Genomic DNA, 22,384 nt, shown 5'->3' with positions numbered 1-22,384 from the left:
GTGGAGGGCCTCTGGAGGTTATTGTTTAAGCTAGTTTGAGTGGGCTTTTCTGTACTTGCAATATGATGTTGCAAGAAATGTAGGATTCGGGCATCTATTGGAGAGGGGTGGGGACAGACCATGTAGGCTTTTTGATCCTATCAAACAGTAAGACTCTATGACATGTCCCAAGGTTTGAGGTTGGAAGGCAGTAGTCAGGCCTGGGAACTCAGTGAGGGTTCTCAAGTGGAAGAAAGTGGGGTGGGGTTTTTTTGACAGGTAGACTTTACAGAGTATGCATTCAAATGATCAAACTCTGTTATAGCTACATAAAAATAATTCAACAACTTGTCTTGATAATTGACTGTAGGGGCATTAGCTGGCGTGCCCCTTTAAAAACTATGTGTCCTGGGGCTGGCCCAGTGGCACAGCAGTTAAGTGCATATGTTCTGCTTTCGGCAGCCCGGGGTTCGCCGGTTCTGATCCCAGGTGCAGACATGCCATCACTTGGCAAAGCCATGCTGTGGTAGGCATCCCACATATAAAAAAGTGGAGAAAATGGGCACAGATGTTAGCTCAGGGCCAGTCTTCCTCAGCGAAAAAAGGAGGATTGGCGGCAGATGTTAGCTCAGGGTTAATATTCCTCAAACAAACAAATAAAAAAACAACAACACAAAAAAACATGTGTCCTTGAGGCTCCTTGTCTGGGCTACACACCAGTACTCACAATGATAACAGTCCTGGGCTTGGCCAACCCAGCTGCTTTCTCATGGGAGAGTTAGCACCAAGACCCTTGCGGTCTGAGGGAACACAGAGGCCCTCCATGGTTAGGTGTGCTCTGGTCCTTGGAATGCAGGTCATACAGGGACAGTCCCCCTTGGGAAGCATGCAGCCTTTGTTCCTCCACCTACTTAAGCAAGCTTCTCTCAGGGGGTGGCAGCAGATGCACATGGCCTGTCCAACTGGCGGCCACTGGACCTTCCCTGTAAGTAATTCCCAACAAACCCATATGTCTCATTCACTGTCTCTGAGTCTTTTCTTTGGTCTCTCGGCAACCTGTCCCGCACTCCTCCCCTAGATGGGTGTGTGGTGGAACACTTGGCAAGCCAGCCAGGAGACCAAAGAAAACCGTGTGAACCCGAAGACTGTGGGGGATGGGAAGGGGAAATCCACTGGGGCAATCCCAGGTTGGCCCTGTGGGGGCCATTCACCACCATCCCTGATGGATGGGGCCCACTGCATGAGTACAGGGATGCCCTGAAAACACCAAAGGGCCTAAGGAACGTCCTGGGCATAAGAGAAGCCCAGCCCGTTGCTACAGCTGTGGAGTAGCACCTCTCCACCATAGGATGGCTTGCAATGAAGGCAGGGTAAGTTCTGAACATGATAAATGATGAGAGAAAGAAATCAGAAGCCCGGGTGGTAGCTGCCACAGTGGAATGGCCCCTCCTTGCCACTGTTCGCTTAGCAACAAAAGCCAAAGTGGAAGCTAAGGTGAAGGTGAGGCAGCTACAAGAGAAATTAAAATTAGAAAGGGAAGCACGGCTGGTTCAAGTGAAAACTACCAGGGCTCTGTGCACACGCCTACAGGAGTCTGATGAGAGGACAGAGGCCTGATCAGCCCCAACCCGCAGGGGTAGATCCCACAGATTTGCCTCCACCGGTTTGGTATATGCATTCCACCATAAGGGATTATACTGCTGCAGAACTGGTGGAATTGGGGAATAAGTAAATAATAAGTAAACTAAATAGATGTGAAAAGGATAAAAACTGGGGACGGGGGAACTTTTTAACAATAATTATGTATTATGCTGTATGTACTTAAAATAACCCAAGATGTTGGCTAACTGCTTTAATGTCACATGAAGTTTTTTATAAATAAACATAATTGTTGGGAACAAATGATTTAAATAAAATCAGGTAAGAGTTTTCAGTTACAATAATTATGTTTTATGGTATAGATGCTTGAAAAACAGCTTCCAAAATCTTTTTGGTAACTTGAAACTTTAGAGTTTTGCTAAATTAAGTTAAATGATAAAAATTCATTGAGTATGTAGGTCATTTTCCAAACAAGATAAAATATTAGAAATTGATTACGAAGCATAGATTTGTCTGCCTTTTGTTACTTATCTCAACACTGGCAGGTGGACTACATCAGGCCCTTGCCTCTTTCTGACGGCTGCTGGTATGCCCTTACTTGTGTGGACACGTCTACAGGACTGCTACAGGCATACCCCAGCAAGAGGACCACACAGAAGACCACCATGAGAGGCCTGGAACACCTCTGTTCTGTGTACAGTGTTCCCATGGACATCGACAGTGACCAAGGTACACATTTTACTGGCCACCAGGTACAGACATGGGCTGATCAAATGGACATACATTGGCATTTTTACCTGCCATACAACCCCACAGCCACGGGGCTGGTGGAACAAATAAATGGCTTGCTGAAACAACAACTGAGGACAGAAGACAGGACCCTAGCCCACTGGACAAGACACCTGACAATTACAATATGTCAACTGAATGAATATGAGATGCACTCAACCCAGTGCATATCAGTTATTGACACAAGGACCCGATATGACAGTACGTCTGTAGACAAGGGCTAATCAAAGAGAGAAACTACAACCACAGCTGGGCACTCAGAACAACTGGCTTTTGCCTCTGCCAGAGAACTCCCTACTGGGACCCACATGGTCACCTGGCCCTGGGAGTGGCAGGTGGGGCCCCACTGGTATAGTCTCTTAACCCCTTGGGGGACAGGCTTAGAGCAGGCTATCATGATAACACCTCAAATTCCCCAAGGCACTTTCATTCTTTCTCTCTGCTGTGTCTTGTTGGTCATGACCTCCCTGTTCTAGTCCCCTCCAAACATCTTTTCGTCCTTAGGACAACATCTGCCAACACTTTCGCTGCCTGGGCACACACCGTTGCTGACATACATGACTGCTCTAGCTGCTGGGTATGCAGGGAGCAGTCTCTCTTCAACCACAGGGCTACCATGGCGTCTCCCAGCTGCCAACGCCTCTGACTGGAGAGCCCCATGAGAGTGGAGGACCGCTGCCCACTTTCCCATTTCTACGCCCCTCCACCTGATGACATGTTTTCTTTGGTGTCCGTGCCTTTTTACTACTTTTATTTTCATCTTGTGCTCTCTATTGCTGTTGTGGTGTCAAGCTGCAGTGCTGCTCTCTGTGTCTGGCTCAAGGAAACTATGGAAGACTGGCGTGATGAGATTTGAAGGGCCATTTGGACACATACTGGGTGGAGTGTAGGAGCGTTAGCTAGCGTACCCCTTTAAAAACCATGTGTCCTTGAGGATCCTTGTCTGGGCTATACGCCAGCACTCAGGATGATAACAGTCCTGGGCTTGGCCAACCCAGCTGCTGTCTCACAGGAGAGTTAGCACCAAGACCCTCCCCGTCTGAGGGAATACAGAGGTCCTCTGGGTAGGGGAGGGCTCAGGTCCTTCAAATGCAGATCATACAGGGATAGTCCACCTTAGGAAGCATGCAGCTTTTGTTCCTCTGCCTACTTAAGCAAGCTTCTCTCAGGGGGCGGCAGCAGATGCATATGGCCTGTCTAGCCAGCCGCCACTTGATCTTCCCTGTAAGTAACTCTCAACAAACCCATATGTCTCGTTCACTGTCTCTGAGGTTTTTCTTTGGTCTCTCAGCAACCTGTCCCGCACTGCCCACCCAGATGGGCATGTGGCAGATCATTGACCCAGAGCATCTTCGGAATACAGCTGTGTGAGCCCCACCTCAGCTTCAGGGTTCCATAGACCTGGGTTCAAATCCCACCTCTGCTGCTTCTCCTTGGTTCTTAGTCAATCTCTCTGGGATTCAGGGTCCTCATCTGTGAAGCAGAGATAACAACTCTTACCTTCTAGGAGGTAACTGTTATCTTACTTTCTAATGAGGGAATTAAATCTAATTTGAGTGGAGGAGCTGGGCCAGCACGTGAGACAGAGAAAGCCTGAGGTGTGGTGGCTTTTAGGGCAGTGATGGCTCAGAGATGCAGCTGAGACCGTTAGCAAGCCCAGAGCTCTTACCCCTCCAGGCTCTGGCCAGGGGACCACCATTAATCCAATTTTGCAGGTGAGTAAACTCAGGCACGGGGAGGTTAAGACCTGGGCCCAGGCACAGAGCAAGTAAGTGGAGGTGCTGGTATTCCAACCCAGGGTAGTGTCATCCACCATGCTGCTCTGCCTTCAGCATGGGGGCTGCGGGTCTGGCCCTGGTCTGCTAGGAGCTGAGCTGCAGAGGAGGTGTCCAGCAGGAGGTTTCTCCATGACCCACCCAGCAGGTGACTCGTCCCTGGGGCCTGAGGTAGAAGCAGGGTGTGGGTCAGGGTCTCTGGAAGGCAGCTGGAGGGTGCAGGGAGCAGGAAGAGGACACATGGGGGTGGGGGAGACTCCTCCACCTGCAGGAGACAAGAGATCACATTCAGGTGAGCGGTTCCACTCCACAGTTATTTACTCATCCAGCACCACAGACAGCTAAGACCTGTAACACCTTCTGAATGTCCCTGCAGCTTGCTCACCTCCTTGAGAAGATGTTTGGAGCAAAAAGCTTTCACAAGGGCCAGAGAATTGTGAAGAAAGAAGCCCAGTGGGCCCTTGGGCAAGACTCTGCCCTTCTTGGGCCTCAGCTTCCCCCTTGCTGTAATGGGGTGATCAGGAGGGTAGGGCACAGATTCCAGAAACCCTTAGCCCTTGACCAAGTGGCCCGTGTAAATCGAGTGGGATGGAGAAAGTAGCTGTGGCCACATTCGTCCCATGGGGGGACACACGTGTTGTTCCAGAACAACACAAGTGTAAACACAAGTTGCCCCACTACCCACAGACACAGAGACCTCAGCTAGAAAGGCTCTGGCATCTGAGAGTCCCACAGGTTGACCCCAGCCCTGACTCAGCAGGTTCGCCACCCCTAACGGGGTGCCACCCAGCCCCCAGGCTCTCACTGCGAAGGCCAGGATGTCTCAAAGTTCCGCCACATTTGACTGAGCTACTGCTCTTTGCCTGGCACCAGGCAATCCCTAGGGCCCCATCGACCTGGAGGCCCTCCCTATCAATGGCCTGAACCTGGGTGTTTGTCCTAGGCAGGAAGGGACAAGTCCTCCATTGCTCCCTTTCCGTTCACAGACACTGATACAAGAGGGCCCCTCACCTGAGAATTTAACCTGTTCCTGAACAAAGAAACATAATTTCAAATCTGCTGGGCTTTTGTGCAGCCAGTGACTTCAAGGATAGCAGCTGTGTTGTCACAACAGTGTGGCCTTGGCGCCATCTGCTGGCTGAGTGACCCCGGGGGAGCTAGAAGGGGTTCTGGTTTCCTGGATGGGCCTCAGAGGCGCCCTGTCTTCCTGTGTATTTGCAAATGTGTTGTGTTGGAGCCTTTTCTAGGGGGAAAGCAAGCAAGGCTCTGAGGATGTCTGGAGGGCCTGGGACACACTGAGGGAGGAAGAGCACTGCACCCCTGAGCAGCTTCTCCTTTGCTGCTCCCATGGAGCAGGGATCCACCCCTTTCTGGGAGGGAGGAAGGAAGGGAGGCTTCCTCAGAGTCCACTCCCCAGGCTCCAGGAACCAGGATGGTGGCTGGGAGGAAAAGGATACAATGGGGACCCTTCTGGCTCTGGCCTCCAGTCCGCCAGTTCTCAGACCAGGAGAGCTGCCTCCCCTCTGTCCCTTTACCCTCCTCCCCTCCCTTCCCCTGCCACACCAGATCTTTCCTCTGTCTCTGCCTCAGAGCCCACACAGTGTTTTGGGCAGCCTCTTTCCCTCTCCATGCCTCAGTTTCCCCACCTGTAATGCAATGATTCTGGACTCCCATCCAAGGAAGGTGGCTGTTGGGGAGGGCTCCGTGTTCCCTGTTTGGGTGGTTATGATCATTCTTCCTGGACACACCTCCTGGTGCTTGTGGGCAGGAGTCCTTCCAGGATATATAGACACCCGGCAGAGGAATTGCCCGGGCACAAGAAGTAGTAGTGTTAACCCCACTAGATAATGCCAGTTTTCCAAAGTGGTGGCAGCAATTTACAGGCCCATCTGCGATGGATGAGCATTCCTATTGCTCCACATCCTCACCAACACTTATTTTTGACTGATGGATACACATTCATCTGATCAGTATAAAGTGGAGTTTCCTTGTGGCTTGGGTTTGCATTTCCCTGGTTATTGATGAGGTTGGACATTATTCCATATGGTTTTGACTATTCCTATAAATTCCCATTCAAGTTGTGTGCCCACTTTTCTATTGGGTTGTTTGTCTTTCTCAAGAACTCATGAGAGTTCTTTACATATTCTAGATGGTAATCCTTTGTTGGTTTTGTCTCATAAACATCTTCCAATTTCGTCTTGTCTTTCCGCTTTCTTTATGGTGTCCTGTTTTTCTTTTAACTTTTTGTTTTGACATAATGTCAGATTTACACAGAAAAGTTGCAAAAGTAGTGCAAAGAATTCCTTCAAATCGTTTACCAAAATTCCCCATATGTTAACACTGGACCACCTTTGCATCCTCCTCTCTCTCTATATATATATACATATAATATTATAGAAAATATTATATATAATACACATACACACACTTGTTCTCTCCTCTCTCCTCCCCTCCCCCCAAGACACTTGAGAGTAAGGGCAGGGCAGAATGACGCCTTTTTACACCTAAATACTTTAATGTATATTTCCTAAAAACAAGGACATTCTCTTATATGTAGACATAACTACTGAAGAAGTCTCAAATTCAGGAAATTAATACACTACTATTGTCTAATCTACAGACTTCTTTCAGATTTTACTAGTTGTCCTAGTAATGTCCTTTAGAGCAAAAGAAAAATCCCATATCATATGTTGTATTCAGTTTTTACATCTCTTTAGTGTCCTTTAGTCTGGAACAATATTTCCTTGTTTCATAACATTGACATTTTTGGAGATTATAGACCAGTTATTTCATAAACCCTCCTTCATTTTAGGTTTATCTAATGTTCATTCATGATTAGCTCAAGGTGATGCATTTTTGATGCTCTGTTCTTCTCAGTGCATCATACCAGGAGGTACGCGGTGTAGATTTAGCCCATTGCTGGTGATATTAAATTTCATCACTTGGTTAAGGTGGGGTCTGTCAAGTTCCTCCACGTAAAGTTACTATTTTCCCCTTTATAATTACTAAGTTTATTGTGTGGAGATGCTATGGAACTATGTAATCACCCTGTTACTTTACTTCTCAGATCCATTAATTTTATGTCCGTTGATGATTTTGCCTGAATTATTAATATGATGGCTGCCAAATAGGGGTTTTCTAATTTCATGCTTCCTGGTACATCTAATAGTCGGCTTTCTGCTGTAAAAAAGAGCTTTTCTCATTCCCTAATTATTTATTTATACCTGTATAAATTCACGTATTCTTTTATTCAATGGGTTATAATCCCTTACTACCCTTATTTTATTTTGAAGCTTAATTGCCCTGGATTTGAAGCCTCTTAGGCTGGCTCCTGTGTTTTATGATGTCTTTTGTGCAACAGAATTTCCTAACTCAAATGAAGTTTAATTTATTGATCTTCCTTCACGGCTGGTGCCTTTTATACCTTGTTTAAGAAATCCTTCCCTCTTGACTTTATAAAGATATTCTCCTATATCTACTTCTAAAAGTTAGAGCTATTTGCCTTTCTCATTTCAGTCCTTAATATACCTGGAATTACCTTCTTATGTTCACTTTTTATGAACTGTAATATATACACAAAAATGCTCACAAGAGAAGCGTACAGCTTGGTTTATTTACCTCTTACAGGAGTAAGTAAACAAACTCCTGTAAGCAGCAGCCTGATGGATCAAGACACAGAACATTCACAGACTCCCAGAAGCTCCTGTTGTGTCCCCACTTACAATCACTTCTCTCCTCCCTCTCTTCTGACTTCAAACCCTACTGGAAACATGGTGTGAAGTAAGCTCTGTATCAGTCAGGACTTTCCAGAGAAAGAGGAGATGAACAGACAGCTGATAGACAGATAGATAACTGATAGGAATTGGCTTATGCGATTGTGGAGTTTGACAAGTCCAAAGTCTGTAGGGCACCCCCGTGGCAGGCTGGACACTCAGGCCTGAGTTGATGTTGCAGTCTCAAGGCGGAATTTCTTTTTTTAAGGACACCAGTTGTTGGATGAGGGCCCACTGTAATCCAGTATGACCTCATCTTAATTTGATTACTTCTGCAAAGACCCTATTTCCAAATAAGGTCACATTCACAGACATACCCAGGGGTTAGGACTTCAACATATCTTTTGGGGGGATACAATTCAATCCATAACATATTCCAATTTAAGTTTTTTCACATGGATGACAAATTGACCTGCATCATTTATTCAGTAGTCTCTCCTTTCCTCACTGGCCTGCTATGCTACCTCTGGAGTCCATTAAGTGGACGTGGAAGTCTTCAGTCTGTTTCTGGGTTCCCTATTCAGTTCTGATGGTCGAATGTTATGTTCCTGAGCAAATACTTCCACTATTCCAATTACTCAGCTTTCTAACAGGACTAGACATCTGGTGGACAGGTTTCTCATTTTGCTTCTCTTCTTTAAGACGGTATAGAGGCCTTTGATTTTCCACATAAATTTGAGAAACACCTTGTCAACTTTCACACACATACAAAGTGGGAGTTTGACAGGAGCTGCAGTGAGTCTGTGGATCACCTCTCTTCGTCAGGAAGCCTTCTCTCCTCACCAACCCCAGTAGGCTCTCTGCCCGCTCTGGGTTCACTCTTTCCCCACCCCCTTCTTTGGAGGTGATTTGGCCTAAGCACACCAAATCCCACCCCGACTCTGCCCCTGTGGTACATTCCTGTCTCAAGTCCCCCTCACATGTTTCCTGTGTGTATTCCCATCCCAGACCTCACTCTGAAGACCCTGAAGGCAAGATCTGAGTGGTGCAGTTGTCCCGTCTCCACCCTCCCCTCTATAGTGCCCAGAACAGTGTCCCGGGAATCCACAATTCTTGATATGGGCCCTTCCTCCTAGTCACCACCTCCCTCCACAGTCTGTCAATATAGCAGCCAGTGTAACCCTTAAACTTAGGTCATATCATATCCCTCCTCTGTTCCAAACCCTCTCATGGTTCCCCAGGTCATCCAAGGAAAAGCCCAAATCTTACCACGGTTTTTGAGACCCTACCCCATCTGCAACTCCCACCTCACCCCGACCCATTGCCTCTCGACACCATCTCCTACTCTTCTCCATATTCACTCAGCCTCAGCCATGCTGGCCTCCTTGTTGTTCTTCAGGGATGCCAAGTACAGTCTTGGCTCAGGGCTTTTGTATTTGTTGTTCTCTTTCTAGAATACTTTTCCCTTAGCTATGGCCTGGCTTGCTCCTTCACTTCCTTCAGATCTCTGCTCAAACATATTTTCTCAGTGAAGCCTTCCATGACCACCTGATATAACCGATATAAAATTGCAAATGTCCCCCTCCTCATACTCCCATCTTCCTTCCTCTGTTATTTTTTTTTCCTACCATAGCAGTTATTGCCATCTCATATACTGTATATTCTTTATTGTGTTAATGTCTACCTCCCCTCACTAGATTGTGACCTTATGAGGGCAGAGATCTTTGCCTGTTTTATTCACCAGCACATAGAACAGTGTCTAGGACACAGTGAGTGTTTAATAAATATTTATTGAACAAATGAACTGGGAGGCAGGAGACTCAGGCCCAGCCCGGACTCTTCCATTTACTTGCTGGGAGACTTGAGTGGTCCACTCCCCAATCCAGGCCTCAGTTTCACCATTGGTAAAATGGAGGAGGATGTCTGTGTGCCTCGGAGGCCAATCCAGCTCTGCCAGGTGTGATGGGTGTGTGTCTGTATGTGTTGCATTGAGAAAGGGGTGAACTGACCTGGCTGAACGGGGTGTTCGCCACCCGCTTGTGAATGGGCCTACTCTTCCCTATTACTATGGAGTCTCATGCTTCCTCAAACTCCCAACTCTGCCCGTCTCTGTGAGGAAATATGTTCATTAGGAGGGCTCCCCAGAGACATCCTTTTTGCTGTCTCATCTCCACTGGCTCATCCCCACCCCACTGCCTCAGCATTGGAGGCCTCCTCACAGGGCCTCTTAGTCTTTGATGCCTCTTATACCAATTGCCCTTCATGTCACTGTGACCCTGTGTTATGAGCTGAATTGTTTCCCTCCCAAATTCAAATGTTGAAGTAGTAACCCCCAGTACCTCAGAATGTAACTGAATTTGAAGGTCGAGTCTTTAAAGAGGCAATTAAGTTAACACGAGGTCATGAGGGTGGGCCCTAATCCAATATGATGGTGTCCTTAAAAGGAGATTAGGACACAGACATGCACCGAGGGAAGACCATGTGAAGACACAGGTAGAAGACAACCATCTACAAACCAAGGAGCAAGGGCTCAGAAGAAACCAACCCTGCCGACACCTTGACCTCAGACCTGTGGCCTCCAGAACTGTGAGAAAATTAATTTCTGTTGTTTAAGCCACTCAGTCTGTGATGCTTTGTTATGGCAGCCGTAGGGAATTAATACACCCTGACACTCACAGGGTCCATGTCTGTTGTTGTAGGTCAACCCCAGAAGCCTCACGTGGGGCCAAAGTGGTCCCTTTATATAGAGGAGAGTGAGGCTAGGGGAAGGAAAGACAGTAGGGCAAAAAGTGTTGCTCTAGGAAGCTCATGAGGTAGGATCCTCTGAATCCTGGAACCTAGCAGAGCTCCCTTTTACACCTGCACTTCCCCTCACCTGGAATGCCTGCTCCTACAGGTCTTGCAAGGCCCACCTTAGGGCTTCCTAATCCTCTCCTGTCCCTTCCTGACTGTTCCAGCCCATACTGACCTGTAACTGCTTAATCTTGATCCCTTACTGGCCTCATGCTTGGGGCCTGGGCTGTCTGTGTCCTGTAGCCAAACTGCTTCCTGTGGCTGCCTCCTTCCTTAGTCCCACATCCTGAATCTTGCCTCTTTCTTTGCTCAGTGATGCAGTACTAGTCTCCCACCCCCTACCCTGCTCTGGTCCAGCTACTGTGTCTACGTCTAGCAGCTCCACTATGGCTCAGCACTACCTCACCATCAGAGAACCCCAGGGTGGGCTCCTGCATTTCATTTACTATAAATTGTGTTTGGGCAACTTTCTTTCCTTCCTCATTGTTGGCATTTTTCAGGACATGGGCTTTATCTTCAATTTCTGCACCTCTGATCCGGTGACCCCAAGATGGTCCTCCAGAAATAAGCTCTTTTAAGATGCTGGTACAATTTTCTCTTTCCTTAAAAAAAATTATCTGTAAGGTCTTGCATATTCTTTTCTAAAATTTTTTTATTGTGATAAAATATACCTAACATAAAGCTTACCATTTTAACCATTTTTAAGGGTACAGTTCAGTGGCATTAAGTACATTCACATTGCTGTGCAACCATCACCACCATCCATCTTCAGAACTTGTTCATCATCCCTGACTGAAACTCTGTGCCCATTAAACAAAAACTCCCCATTCTCCCCTCTTCCAGCCCCTGGTAACCACCATTCTGTTTCAGTCTCTATGAATTTGACTATACTAGGTACCTCATATAAGTGGAGTCATACAATATTTGTCCTTTTTTGTCTGGCTTATTTCACTTAGCATAATGTCTTCAAGGCTCATCCATGTTTAGCATGTATCAGAGTTTCCTTCCTTTTTAAGGCTGAATAATAGTCCATTGTATGGATATACCATATTTGTTTATCCATTCACCCATGGATGGACATCTGGTTTGTTTCCAACTTTTGGCTACCATGAATAATGCTGCTACAAACATTTATGTACTTGCATTTCCTTTTGTTCTAACTCCAAGTGGCATGAAGGTAGGCCCTTGACAGAGTCTTCAAAGGTTTTGGGGTCTCACTGCAAAGGGGACCTGGGCCCTATATTGTGGGTGAAGCCTCTCTTCTGAGTCCAGATCCCACATCCTTTGGTCTCCTCCGCATCTCCTCTTTAGACTCAGAAGCATCTGTGTCCAGCTTAACACAGACAGACCTGAACCGTTGCTCTTCCTCTCCAAACCTGTTCCTTCCCCTGTTTTCTCATGTCAGTAAACGCCCTGCAGCCACCCAGCTATACTAGCTGGAAACCTGGAAATCATCTTTGACATTCTCATTCCCCTACATGCATTCACCCCAAGTTTTGACATTTTTTTTCTCCAAAACACTTCTCAAATATGCCCACTTTTTACCTCTCTCTACCCCAACCCAACATGTCCCATCTCCTGGAAGACTACAAAGGATCCTCACTGGTTTCCCTGCTTCCACTTTTCCCCTCACTATCTCCAAACTATTCTTCATTTTATTTCTAAAGATAGGTAATACATACACGCTTTAAAGAGTCCTGCTCTTGGGGGCTGGCCCCGTGGCTGAGTGGTTAAGTTCACAAGCTCTACTTCAGCTGCCCAGGGTTTCACCCGTTCAGATCCTGGGCGCGGACCTAGCACCGTTCATCAGGCCAGGCTGAGGCAGCATTCCACGTACCACAACTAGAAGGACCCACGACTGAAATATATATAACTATGTACTGGGGGAGAAGAAGGAAAAATAAAATCTTAAAAAAAAAAAATTCTGCTCTTTAGGTCACCTCTCCAGAGGCAACAACTGTTCTCTGTTCTGTGGGCCCCTTCCAGACAGCCTGGCCAAACTAGGTACTCACATGGCTGGGCATACTCAGCCCCACCCCATCTACCCACATTGCTCTGGGCCTCCTTTTTTCTCTCTACACTCCATCTAGGCGTTCTTTCCCCATCATTACAAGTGGAGGCGTCCATCTCTTAGGCAGTGCACAGCCTTCGAGGCTGGACCAAGTGTGCCAATCTTCGACCAGTCACCCCTCTGTTCCAAAGCTCGACACTTGGGACAAAACCTCTTGCTCTCCTCTTAGCCTCGTCCCCCTCCTGGCCAGGCGCCCCCTCTCCCAGCGCTCAGTTTTCCAGTCACCTCCTCTGGGAAGCCCGTCCGCAACGTTCTCTCTACCATACACCTGCCTCCGTCCTCCATTGCCCTCGACACTATTTGGGACTACAAGTTCATAGGTGCATTCTCTAACGCCCTTCCCTAGAGAAAGGAGGGCCACCACCAAAGCCAGGCAGGGCTGGTACGTTCGGCCCGGAAACAGATGGGCAGCTAAGCGGATGAAAACTACCACTCCCACAAACCATCTCGCCTAGGGCTGGAGATTCGCCCTCCACGCCCTCCCTGAGGAGGAGACTGAGCATGCGCATCGGAGGCTGCGCGTGTACGAAAGGCTGCGTGGGCGGGGCCGGGACTGCATCTCCCAGCAGGCCGTGCGAGCGTCTTCTCGTCCCCGCGTGACGGGTGACTTCCGGTGGGGAGGGGGAGGGGGAGGGGGAGGGCGAGGGCGCGGGCTGAGCCAGCAGCTGGAGCAGAGAGGGAGCGGTCTGGTGGCCGGCGGGCGCCAGCCACCATGGAGGCCGTGCCCCGCATGCCCATGATCTGGCTGGACCTGAAGGAGGCCGGTGACTTCCACTTCCAGCCGGCAGTGAAGAAGGTGAGTGCGTCTCGCACCCCCCCACCCCCTTCTCCCGCGTATCTGCGTTGTCTGCCAGCGCGTGACGCCCCCTGCGCGTCCATCATTTCTCCAGGCCCTGTCGCAGGGTCAGGTGAGGCCAGGAGGGGCATCCTCTGGTTTTGCTCAGTCTGGTCCACCTCGACCCCCCGCTCGCCAACCTCCCTCTCCTCGGCGGCCCTGGGCCAGCACCCGCAGCCTCCTCGGAGACCGCTTCCCGACTTCTGCCCCGGGCCTTTCACGGTTGCCACCGAGGCGTCAGACTTCCTCAGTGTGACGCTTTGGATCTAGTTCTGCTCCGCCCTTCCTCCACTCCAGGACCGCCCCGCGGGGAGCGGAGGCGACCCTGATCGTCTGGGTTGAACTGCTGTGCCCGACCCTCGGTACGTTGTCCGCGACCGGCCTGAGATGAACGCTGAGGATGGCTCAGGATGTGTTTTAAGACGGGAGCCCCGGTGACCCAGGAATGTCTGCCTTCTGCGATTGGGGTCTCTCTGACACTTGGTGCAGTTCTGTCCGATCTCCTCAGAAGAAGAAACCTATTCGGGAGCCCCTTTGAACGAAAAGATAGAGTTCCATTCATTTTGGGGAGGGTTACTGCTTTTCAGAACTGTTTGGACGGGATAAACAATGTTGTAGTTCCCCAAGAGACCTTAGTAGCTATTGTGTCGAACCTTCAGTTGGACGGAGGAGACAGGCTGGTTTGGAGTTGACTGAGGCAAGGGAGCTCTGTGGCGAGATCAGGGATACAAAGAGGTGGAACCAGGTGTTGGTTGGGCATCAGGTGCCCTCTGAGACATCTGTCTTGGGAAGGGTCACCTGGTAGTGTTGAGGGTCAGAGCAGAAGTGAAAAGGAACAACAAGGAGGCTGTTGCAGGTTGACATCCTTGTGGTTTTAGCACAGCAGCTGCCAGAGTAAGTCCCAGATAATCTGGATGGTGCACCACTCAGCTGGGTGCTTGAGGAGAGAAACAGGAGAAAGAAAATGGATATGGAAGTAGTTTCCCAAGAAACCATAACCACCTCTTTACACCGCTGTGGCCTTAATTTAGACACTGACAATTTGTTTATATTCCTTTGAGTCCGTCATTTAACCCCTTTGCCTCTTTTTCCTCATTCATAAACCAGGAAGTTAGATTAAGTGATTTAAAATTCCGGAATTTTGTTACCTCTTCCTCAGACTTTGGTCTGTTCTCCATCAGCCCTTTCATTAAGTACAATTAGATGACTTTTTCTCTGACACAACAAAACTCCTTTGTTTTCTAGTTCGACTCTAACCTGTTCAGAGTTCTCCCTGACCTACCACGGTTCTTTCAGCATTTTTTGAGCGCCCAGTATGTGCTTGATCTATGTGCTTCTGATACAAGGATTCCAGATTCTGTTCACAATCAGCCACTTGCTTTTCCCTTAACATTCTCTGTATGTTCGCTCTTCTGTGCCTTTCGTTGTGGAATTCCTCCCATCCAGAAGAGCTCTCATCTTTGCCCTGGGGATGGGGATGGGGCCCTTCTTTAATCTCTGTATATTGGTTCTGTTCATCTTTCAAGGTCCAGTTAAGCTCTGTCTCTTCCACAAGTCTTCTTTAATCTTTTCATCTGGATTAATCTTTCCCTTCTCTGAATCCCTTACTGTTTTCATTCTTTTCCTGGTGACAGTTGTGTGTGCTATGTTTTAGCTCCCCTTTTCAATTGTAAGTGACCTGCGAGGCATCTCCATGCTTCTCACATCCTAGCAGGGTCCCCTCTACATAGTTGGCGTTCATGAGAACATTTCTCAGATGACTGAATTGATAGTCGATAGGGAATTTAGAGATGGTGACTAAATTTGTGGAAATCCAGTGGATAAAACCTTAGCTCACAAACTCCTAGGAGATATTTTTGTTTGAGCTTAGCCTTTGGTGCTCTAGCCATGCCTAGGCTACAAGGTGTTATGTGAGCAGTGGCTTCCTTGAGAGTCCCTGGGCTTCCATGAGAGGAGTTGCTCATTAGCCATTTAACCTAAGACGGTATCAGATGCTGAAAAAACATTTGCTAGACATCAGCTTCTTTTCTTTGTTTCCTCTTTTTTGAGATTGGGAAGGATATCACCATTTATTTGATAGGTTAAGATTGTGGCATGAACCCACTGAAAAGGAATAGCAGTCTGTGGGTAGGCTGGGCTTGAAAGTGGCCAACTCCCTCAGGGTACCGTGGAACTCTCTTCCTGCAGAGGAGACTGCAGAAGCCACTGCAGCCTGAGAACTCCTCCTGTCCTGGACTCTTCTCTCCAACCGTAGAGCCTCAACTCTGCCTTCTGCTGCTGGTACCCTTGTCCTTTTCGACCCTTGCTCTGAGCTGCGGTAATCTTCACCAATGACTTGGAGCTGAGGGGTGGAATTTAATTTAGGATAGTCGGGTAAAAATTGATTCTGTTGAGGTCAACCTGTCGAGCAGTTTGCTTAGCACTGATAATTAGATGAATAAGAGATCATCTTTTTTTTTCATGGAATTCATAGTATAGTAGAGGAGATTTAAAAATTAGATGTTGACATCAGTGGAAGAGTAGAAGTATGTGCAGTGTACAGAAGTACCAGCCTTAGGGGGAGCCATCAGGGAAGCCTTGCCAAGGAGGCGGGGTTTGAAGGATGACTGGGAGTTTTCCAGATAGAGAAAGGGTTTTTTTCTTTATGAGGCTGGGCATTTGAAAAAAACTTTCATAATGGTTAGTATTGGTTTTCACTCCTGATTGACATGCTTTCAATTATGGAATAACGTGAAAAAAGAGCCAGGAGAAGTGCAAGCTGGTTTTGAACTGCAGTGCCAAGCTTTTAGGTTGGGATACCTGGACCCACATAACTTTTTTAGTGGGGAAATCCTGCTGGCCCTGCACCTTCTTACCTGTGTTTTAGAGCCCAGAGTGCTGACTCAGTGGAAACCAATGAAAGATGACTCTTGTGCTCTTCATCAGTGAGTGATTTGGCTACAAGTGTTAGTGTTTAAAGTTCTTTCCTCTTCCGGTTCCAAACACCTGTCCTTAACCAACTGCACTTGAGCTTAAGTCACGCTCACTTGAACTGAGGTGTTACATCCGTCCCCAGTTCATTCACTGAACAAGTAATTATTGAGGGACTATTATGTGCCGGCTCTGGGAATTCAGGGCTGTATGTGATGACAAAAATCTCTGCTTTCGTGAAGTTTACCATCTAGTGATCCAGTAGTAACCTCGAAGGCGGATGTACCATATCGTATGGTAGCCACCCTGCCAACCAATTGGCTTCTTGGCCTCTCCCCTCCTCCCTCTATGGCTGGATTGATTTCTGTAAATCTCCACTTTCCCACTCGGTTCGTCCAGAGAAACTGCCTGCTGTTAAGGCCTGCCACCACTTTGCTTGCACCTGCCTCTGTAACTTCACTCGGCCAGGCCTCTCCTACAGGAACTTTCAGCCTCTTTTCCTTCCACATCTGGTCACTGTCCTTGTTACGGTTGTTACTGGAATTCTTTTCCTCCTCTTCATCACCCAGGCTGAACCATACTTCTTCAGGGCCCCTTGGCTGCCTGGCAGTTGTACCACCCTCCTCCAAATTCAGATGGATCTTACAGCTCCTGCACTCAGGTGACCTGCACCATAGACTGCACACTCTTGTTGCCTCTTCTTCCTGTTGATCTTATTCACTTGTAGGTAGAGCCTGGTTTTCAGGTTTGTAGAATTTTTTCTTTTGCGGATTTCCCATGGGACAGCTGACTCTTTTTGAAAAGCTTGCCCCACGTGCAGAAAGGGAAGTGAGATCACCAGAGGCCTAAAAGGGCCCTGGCTTCTCAGCAGTGAGGAGCACAGGACTTTGCCAGTTACCAGTGATGGTGACCTGTCTTATCCCTTATCACAGATTTAGAGTCACTGAGCTGGTCTGTCTGAGCCTGTCTCCCCACTTGTGTTTTATACGGAATGGCTCTAGGCACAGATGACCAGGATTGTCCATTCATTCTTCTGTAACTTTAATCTCATACACCAAAGACCTATATCCATTTCACACCAAATACGTTCCTTTACTCAGGAAGTAATAAATACTTGTGTGTAGACCGTGTATAACAAGTGTTGGTTGAATGACCTAATCTAGTTTAGCACCCTCCAGGAGAGGTAACTTGAGTCACCCTCACTGGTGTAGTTCAGACAGGTCAGAAGAGATGTGGGAGAGAGGCCTTGAGTGTTATGTGGGGTTAGACGAGGTGAGGATGAAGGACTGCTCTCATCCTCAGTGCTTGTGACCTGTTATTTGTCTTGGGCTTGCTGACACCAAGGGACTAAAGATTTCCCTTGGCAGTAATACTCCTTTCTCTCAATAAAATTAAGGTCATTTGAGATTCAGTGGCAGAGCGTATATTGTATTAATTAACAATACTATATGTGGGACTCAATTTTATGTGCGTTTCTGTGGAACTGCTCAAGGCATTCCTATATTTGAGTCAACCCTGCAAGTGGAGAAAAAAGAAATATAATGTGTATGGTGAAAAAGGTAATACACACGTGATGCCTTTTATTGCCTTTTTTGGGGGGTTATTGCTTTAACTAGTACCATGAAATTCTAAGGTAAATTAAGAGTGAAAGCTGGGGCTGGCCTGGTCGTGCAGCGGTTAAGTTCGCGTGTTCTGCTTCGGCAGCCCAGGGTTCGCCGGTTCGGATCCCGGGGCCGGACGTGACACCATTTGCATGCCATGCTGTGGTAGGTGTCCCACATAGAAAGTAGAGGAAGATGGGCACGGATGTTAGCTCAGGAGCAGTCTTCCTCAGCAAAAAGTGGAGGATTGGTGGCAGATGTTAGCTCAGGGCTGATCTTCATCAAAAAAAAAAGAGTGAAAGCTAAACAACCCCACCCAGGGGAGAAAAAAGCCTACACAAAAGAATGAGAACATGTGGGGACTGTAGAAAGTGACACAAAGAAATATTCCTGGGTCAAGAGTCCAGAATTCTGGCTTGGAGTTCTAGCACTACCATTGCTCATCTCTGGTTCCCATTTTTCTAATCTGTGGAAGAACGGCAGGACCCAGGGTGGATGTTTTCAGTGATCTCACCTACTGACAAAATTCTGTGCCATTTGTTCCTCAGTAAAAGAGCAGAATACCCTCATGGAAACAGCCTAGACGTTGGAATCAGACAGACCTTGGTGTAGGTCCCACCTCGTCTGCTTAATGGCTACTACAGCTGCTACAAATGATGACATCACTTTTCTCACCTGTAACATGGAAATAATATACCGCATAAGCTTGTGAGAATCAAGAGTTTATCCGTGTGAGACCCTAGTACAGGTCTTCGCATGTTGTAAACAGTATTTTTAGCCTAGCATCCTCTCTCTCTCTTTAGGAAATAGCTTAAGTCCTTATGACAGCTCTGCAAGTTAGACATAGCAGGTACTATTAACCCTATTTTACAGATGAAAAAAACCAAGCCCAGATCCTACAGCAACCCAGGGGCACAGCCAGATCTAATACTTTGTCTTGGTGTTTCTCTCTGGAAATGGCCTTTCCATTCTCTTTTATTGTTTTTCACTTGTAACTCCTTCCTTTCCTTTTTTTTCAGCAGCTCTGATGACATGCTCTCAATTAACATAGACCTGTCCGTATGTCTTAGTCTTCCCTCAGAAAAGGATCCCCAGATGCTCCAAAGCCTGGCTGGGCCCTCCCAACCCCAACCAGCTGTTAGTTGTGTAGGTCTGCTGGGGTCCTGTCAGGCCTTCTAGTTTCTTACTCTTCATCTGTGGTGCAAAGGTCCAGGCTCTAACTGCTGCTGGGCCTTCCTTCTCAGGCTCTGTTAGGAGCTTCAAATCCTGACCAGACTTTGTTATGAGCTCTGCAGAGCTTCAGACCATAGAGAGACTGTGAGATGGTCTCTGTCCTTTAGAACCTTCAGCCAGCCTCTTTCCTCCATTCAGTGGGGGAGTGATCAGCAGTCATAGAAGATTTTGTCAGAGTTTAAAAAATAACCTGGCTGCTCCACTGACTGTGTGGCTGAAGATTTGTTTTCTCTTCTTGTTTCTTAGAGTTATTTATGAGAACCATATTTAAAAAAAGAGAAATGAATCGATTTGATGTGTGGTTAAGAACAGGGGCTCTGGACCCCAAATGCCTTGGTTTCAGTCCTTGCCCCATCAGTTACTAGTGCTATGAACTTGGCAAGTGCGCTGACCTCTCTGCCTCAGTTTCTTCTTTTCCTTATCTGTAAAATGGTGGTAATAGTATCTGCCTCTTTGGGTTCTTGCTCAGCACAGTGTCTTGCCCGTGGTAGGAGCTCGGTAAGTGTTGCTGCTGATCTTGGAGGAAGAATGAGACACAGGAAGAAGGTGACCTCTAGGGACAATTTGCTGCGGGTAGGGGCAGCATCTCTCTCCACTTCACCGTTGTGTGAACATCAGGGACAAATGTTCTTAGTGATGTCAGGTGAAGCCTTGTTTCTGGGACTTTCAGATATCCCTCTAATCCATTTGGCCTCTGTCCCACGGGGCCTCTAGGCTCCACTTTTACTCCTTTTCTCTAGCCTCAGAGTGGGAAAACTAAAATATTTTATTAAAAGGAGATTAATCGAAGAAGATGTTCCCATTTAGATAGTCAAGTTTTATCTTATAGCTCAGGCCACGTTTTATATTTGTGGTTTTTGGAGGGTGTGGCGAGGAGGAGAAGGGGTGGGCTGGATCAGAGTGGGGTTTTTAACCGGAGCTTTGAAGTGTCTGTGAACCCCCTTCCTAAATGGGCTTCAGAGTGTCTGTGAACCCCTAAAATTGTTGGCAAATTTTTGTGTTTATGCATATTTGAATATTTCTAAGGAGATTTCTTTCATGGCTTTTATCATATTCTCAAAGGACCCACAAAAGGCTAAGAACCTCTGACATAGGGAAACATGTTTTTTCAGGTACCATTTAGCTCTTCAGCAACTCTTAAAACATTACAAATTTCAAACATGCAGAAAAGTTGAAAGAAGAAGGCATGCTCACCCAAATTCTCCCTACCTAGTTTTGATAGTTACGTTTCACCATATTTGTGTGTTCTCTCTCTGTATATACACACATACATATATATGTGTGTGTATATATCCCATGAACCTTTAAAAGTAAGTTGTACACATCTCAGCACATCCTAAGAGTAAAGGACATTCTCCTATATAACCACAATATTATCATCACACTTAAGAAAATTCACAGAAATTTTCTACTATATATTTAAATTTCACCACTTGTCCTCAAAACGTCTTTTATGACTGTTTTTTCCCCTAAACTCAGATCCAGTCAGGATTCCTATATTGTATTTAGTTGTTCTATTTCTTTAATCTCTTTTGATCTACAATAGTCTCCTGCCGCCCCCCCCCCCCACCCGCAATGACGTTGATTTCTCAGAGACTGGGTTAAATGTTCCATGTTCTGAAGTTTTCTGTGTGTCTCCTTTTATTGTTACTCAATTTGTTTATCCTTCCTCTGCATTTCCTGTAAAGGCAACCGTTTGCTGGGGATCCAGCACATCTAATAAGGCCCCTACCATTCCTGATGGACTCATTGTTTGGGGTGGGGGTGGGGGTGGGGTCACTGGTGCCGGGCACACAGTCTGATGGAGGCACGTGCATAATGTGAGGATAGCAGCAGCTAACATTCAAGGAAGTGACATTTCAGCTGAGTCTTAGTAGAGAAGGCGGTGGACAGGCATTGAGACCTGAGAGCAGTAATTCCAAGGTACTGTTGGCTGAGTGTCCCTGGGAGGTGCCAGAGGACGATCCTTGAAGGCTGTTGGGAGCATGTTGTGAAGGGCCGTGAACTCTGTGCCGAGATTAGATTTGGTCCTGGAGGCTTTGGGGAGCCACTGTTGCACATTCTTTTCAGACTACAGTTTTTCTCTTTAGAGTACAACTCATTTCCTGTAATCTCACTATCCTGAGAAAAGCGTGTTTATTTTTTGCCCGGGAGTGTGTGTTCAGAAGGATTTAAAGTTAGGAGTGACGTCAGAGTTGTGTTAGACAGTTCTGGCCACTAGGTAAGGGATGGATTTGAAGGAGTGGGTTGTCCAGGCCAGAGCTGGCAGGGGGATAGAGAAGAGAGCTCAGGGACACATGGGGCTTTCAGAAGGTGAAACCAACAGAAGAGGGGTCAGGGCCAGAGGTTTGGGAACATGGCCGATAGTACTGAAATGAGCACAGTGGTCGCCTCCCTTCTGCCTGTCCCTCCTTTCCCTTCCCTACCAGGGCAGGTAGGAGCTGTCATACAGCCTTCCAGGTTTCCATGTGGCTAATTCCTTGGCCATGTGTCATAGGCCCTGGGAAGGGACTCCAGGAAAGGTGCATGGGCCACAGACATGGTGTGAGTGTGCTACTGGGCAGAGCAGGCCACTGCTTCGCCGTTACAGCCTCCTTCCATCTCTGCCTCACATACCTTGGTTGGGGTCTTAAGGAACCTTGTGAGTTGGGCATTAGTGAGTGCCCTTAGTGTTTGTGAAATTAGTGGATCTGGCTCCCCAGATTGTAACCCAGACATCAGGAAGCAGGTGCTGCAACAGGGGTAGTTCCAGCTGCCTTAGACTGTTAATCTTAGGTGAAAAGGGGCCCTTTGGTCCAGGCCGTGCCTCCAGGCTGGTGAGTGTGCTCACTGTCCATGACAGTCAGCTCTTGAGGGGTGAGTGCTATTGTGGGCCGGCATGCCAGTTCCCTCTCTGATGTGGGCAGTGACCTTCCCTTCTCCCATCTGGGTCATTCCGGTCACATGTCAGCAGGCCTTTCCTCACAGATGAGGACACTACAGGTCACTTATTTCTCTAGCGCCCTTTCCCATCCAGGAGGCAGGCTGGTGAAGAAGGCTTTGCACGCCCTCTCGCTTGGTGCCTCTTGCCTACATTTGCTGTCGAG

General features: G+C 47.5%; 1 protein-coding gene across 4 annotated transcripts in view; it reads left to right on the top strand.

Moving 5' to 3' along the window:
• Positions 1 to 13,276: 13,276 nt before the first annotated feature.
• Positions 13,277 to 22,384, top strand: part of PTPN23 (protein tyrosine phosphatase non-receptor type 23) — a 31,635-nt gene continuing 22,527 nt past the window's right edge. Inside the window, exon 1 of one of the 4 annotated variants that reach the window (XM_070575528.1) lies at positions 13,277 to 13,515. In XM_070575528.1, the coding sequence (XP_070431629.1) occupies positions 13,432 to 13,515 (84 nt within the window). In that variant the 5' untranslated portion in view covers positions 13,277 to 13,431. Of the gene's footprint in view, positions 13,516 to 13,542; positions 13,917 to 22,384 lie in introns of those variants that run through there. The other 3 variants (XM_070575530.1, XM_070575529.1, XM_070575531.1) reach the window with 3 other exon arrangements.

This window comes from Equus przewalskii, chromosome 15, assembly GCF_037783145.1.
Source record: "Equus przewalskii isolate Varuska chromosome 15, EquPr2, whole genome shotgun sequence".
NCBI lineage: Eukaryota > Metazoa > Chordata > Mammalia > Perissodactyla > Equidae > Equus > Equus przewalskii.
This window is presented reverse-complemented; position numbering and strand designations above follow the sequence as displayed.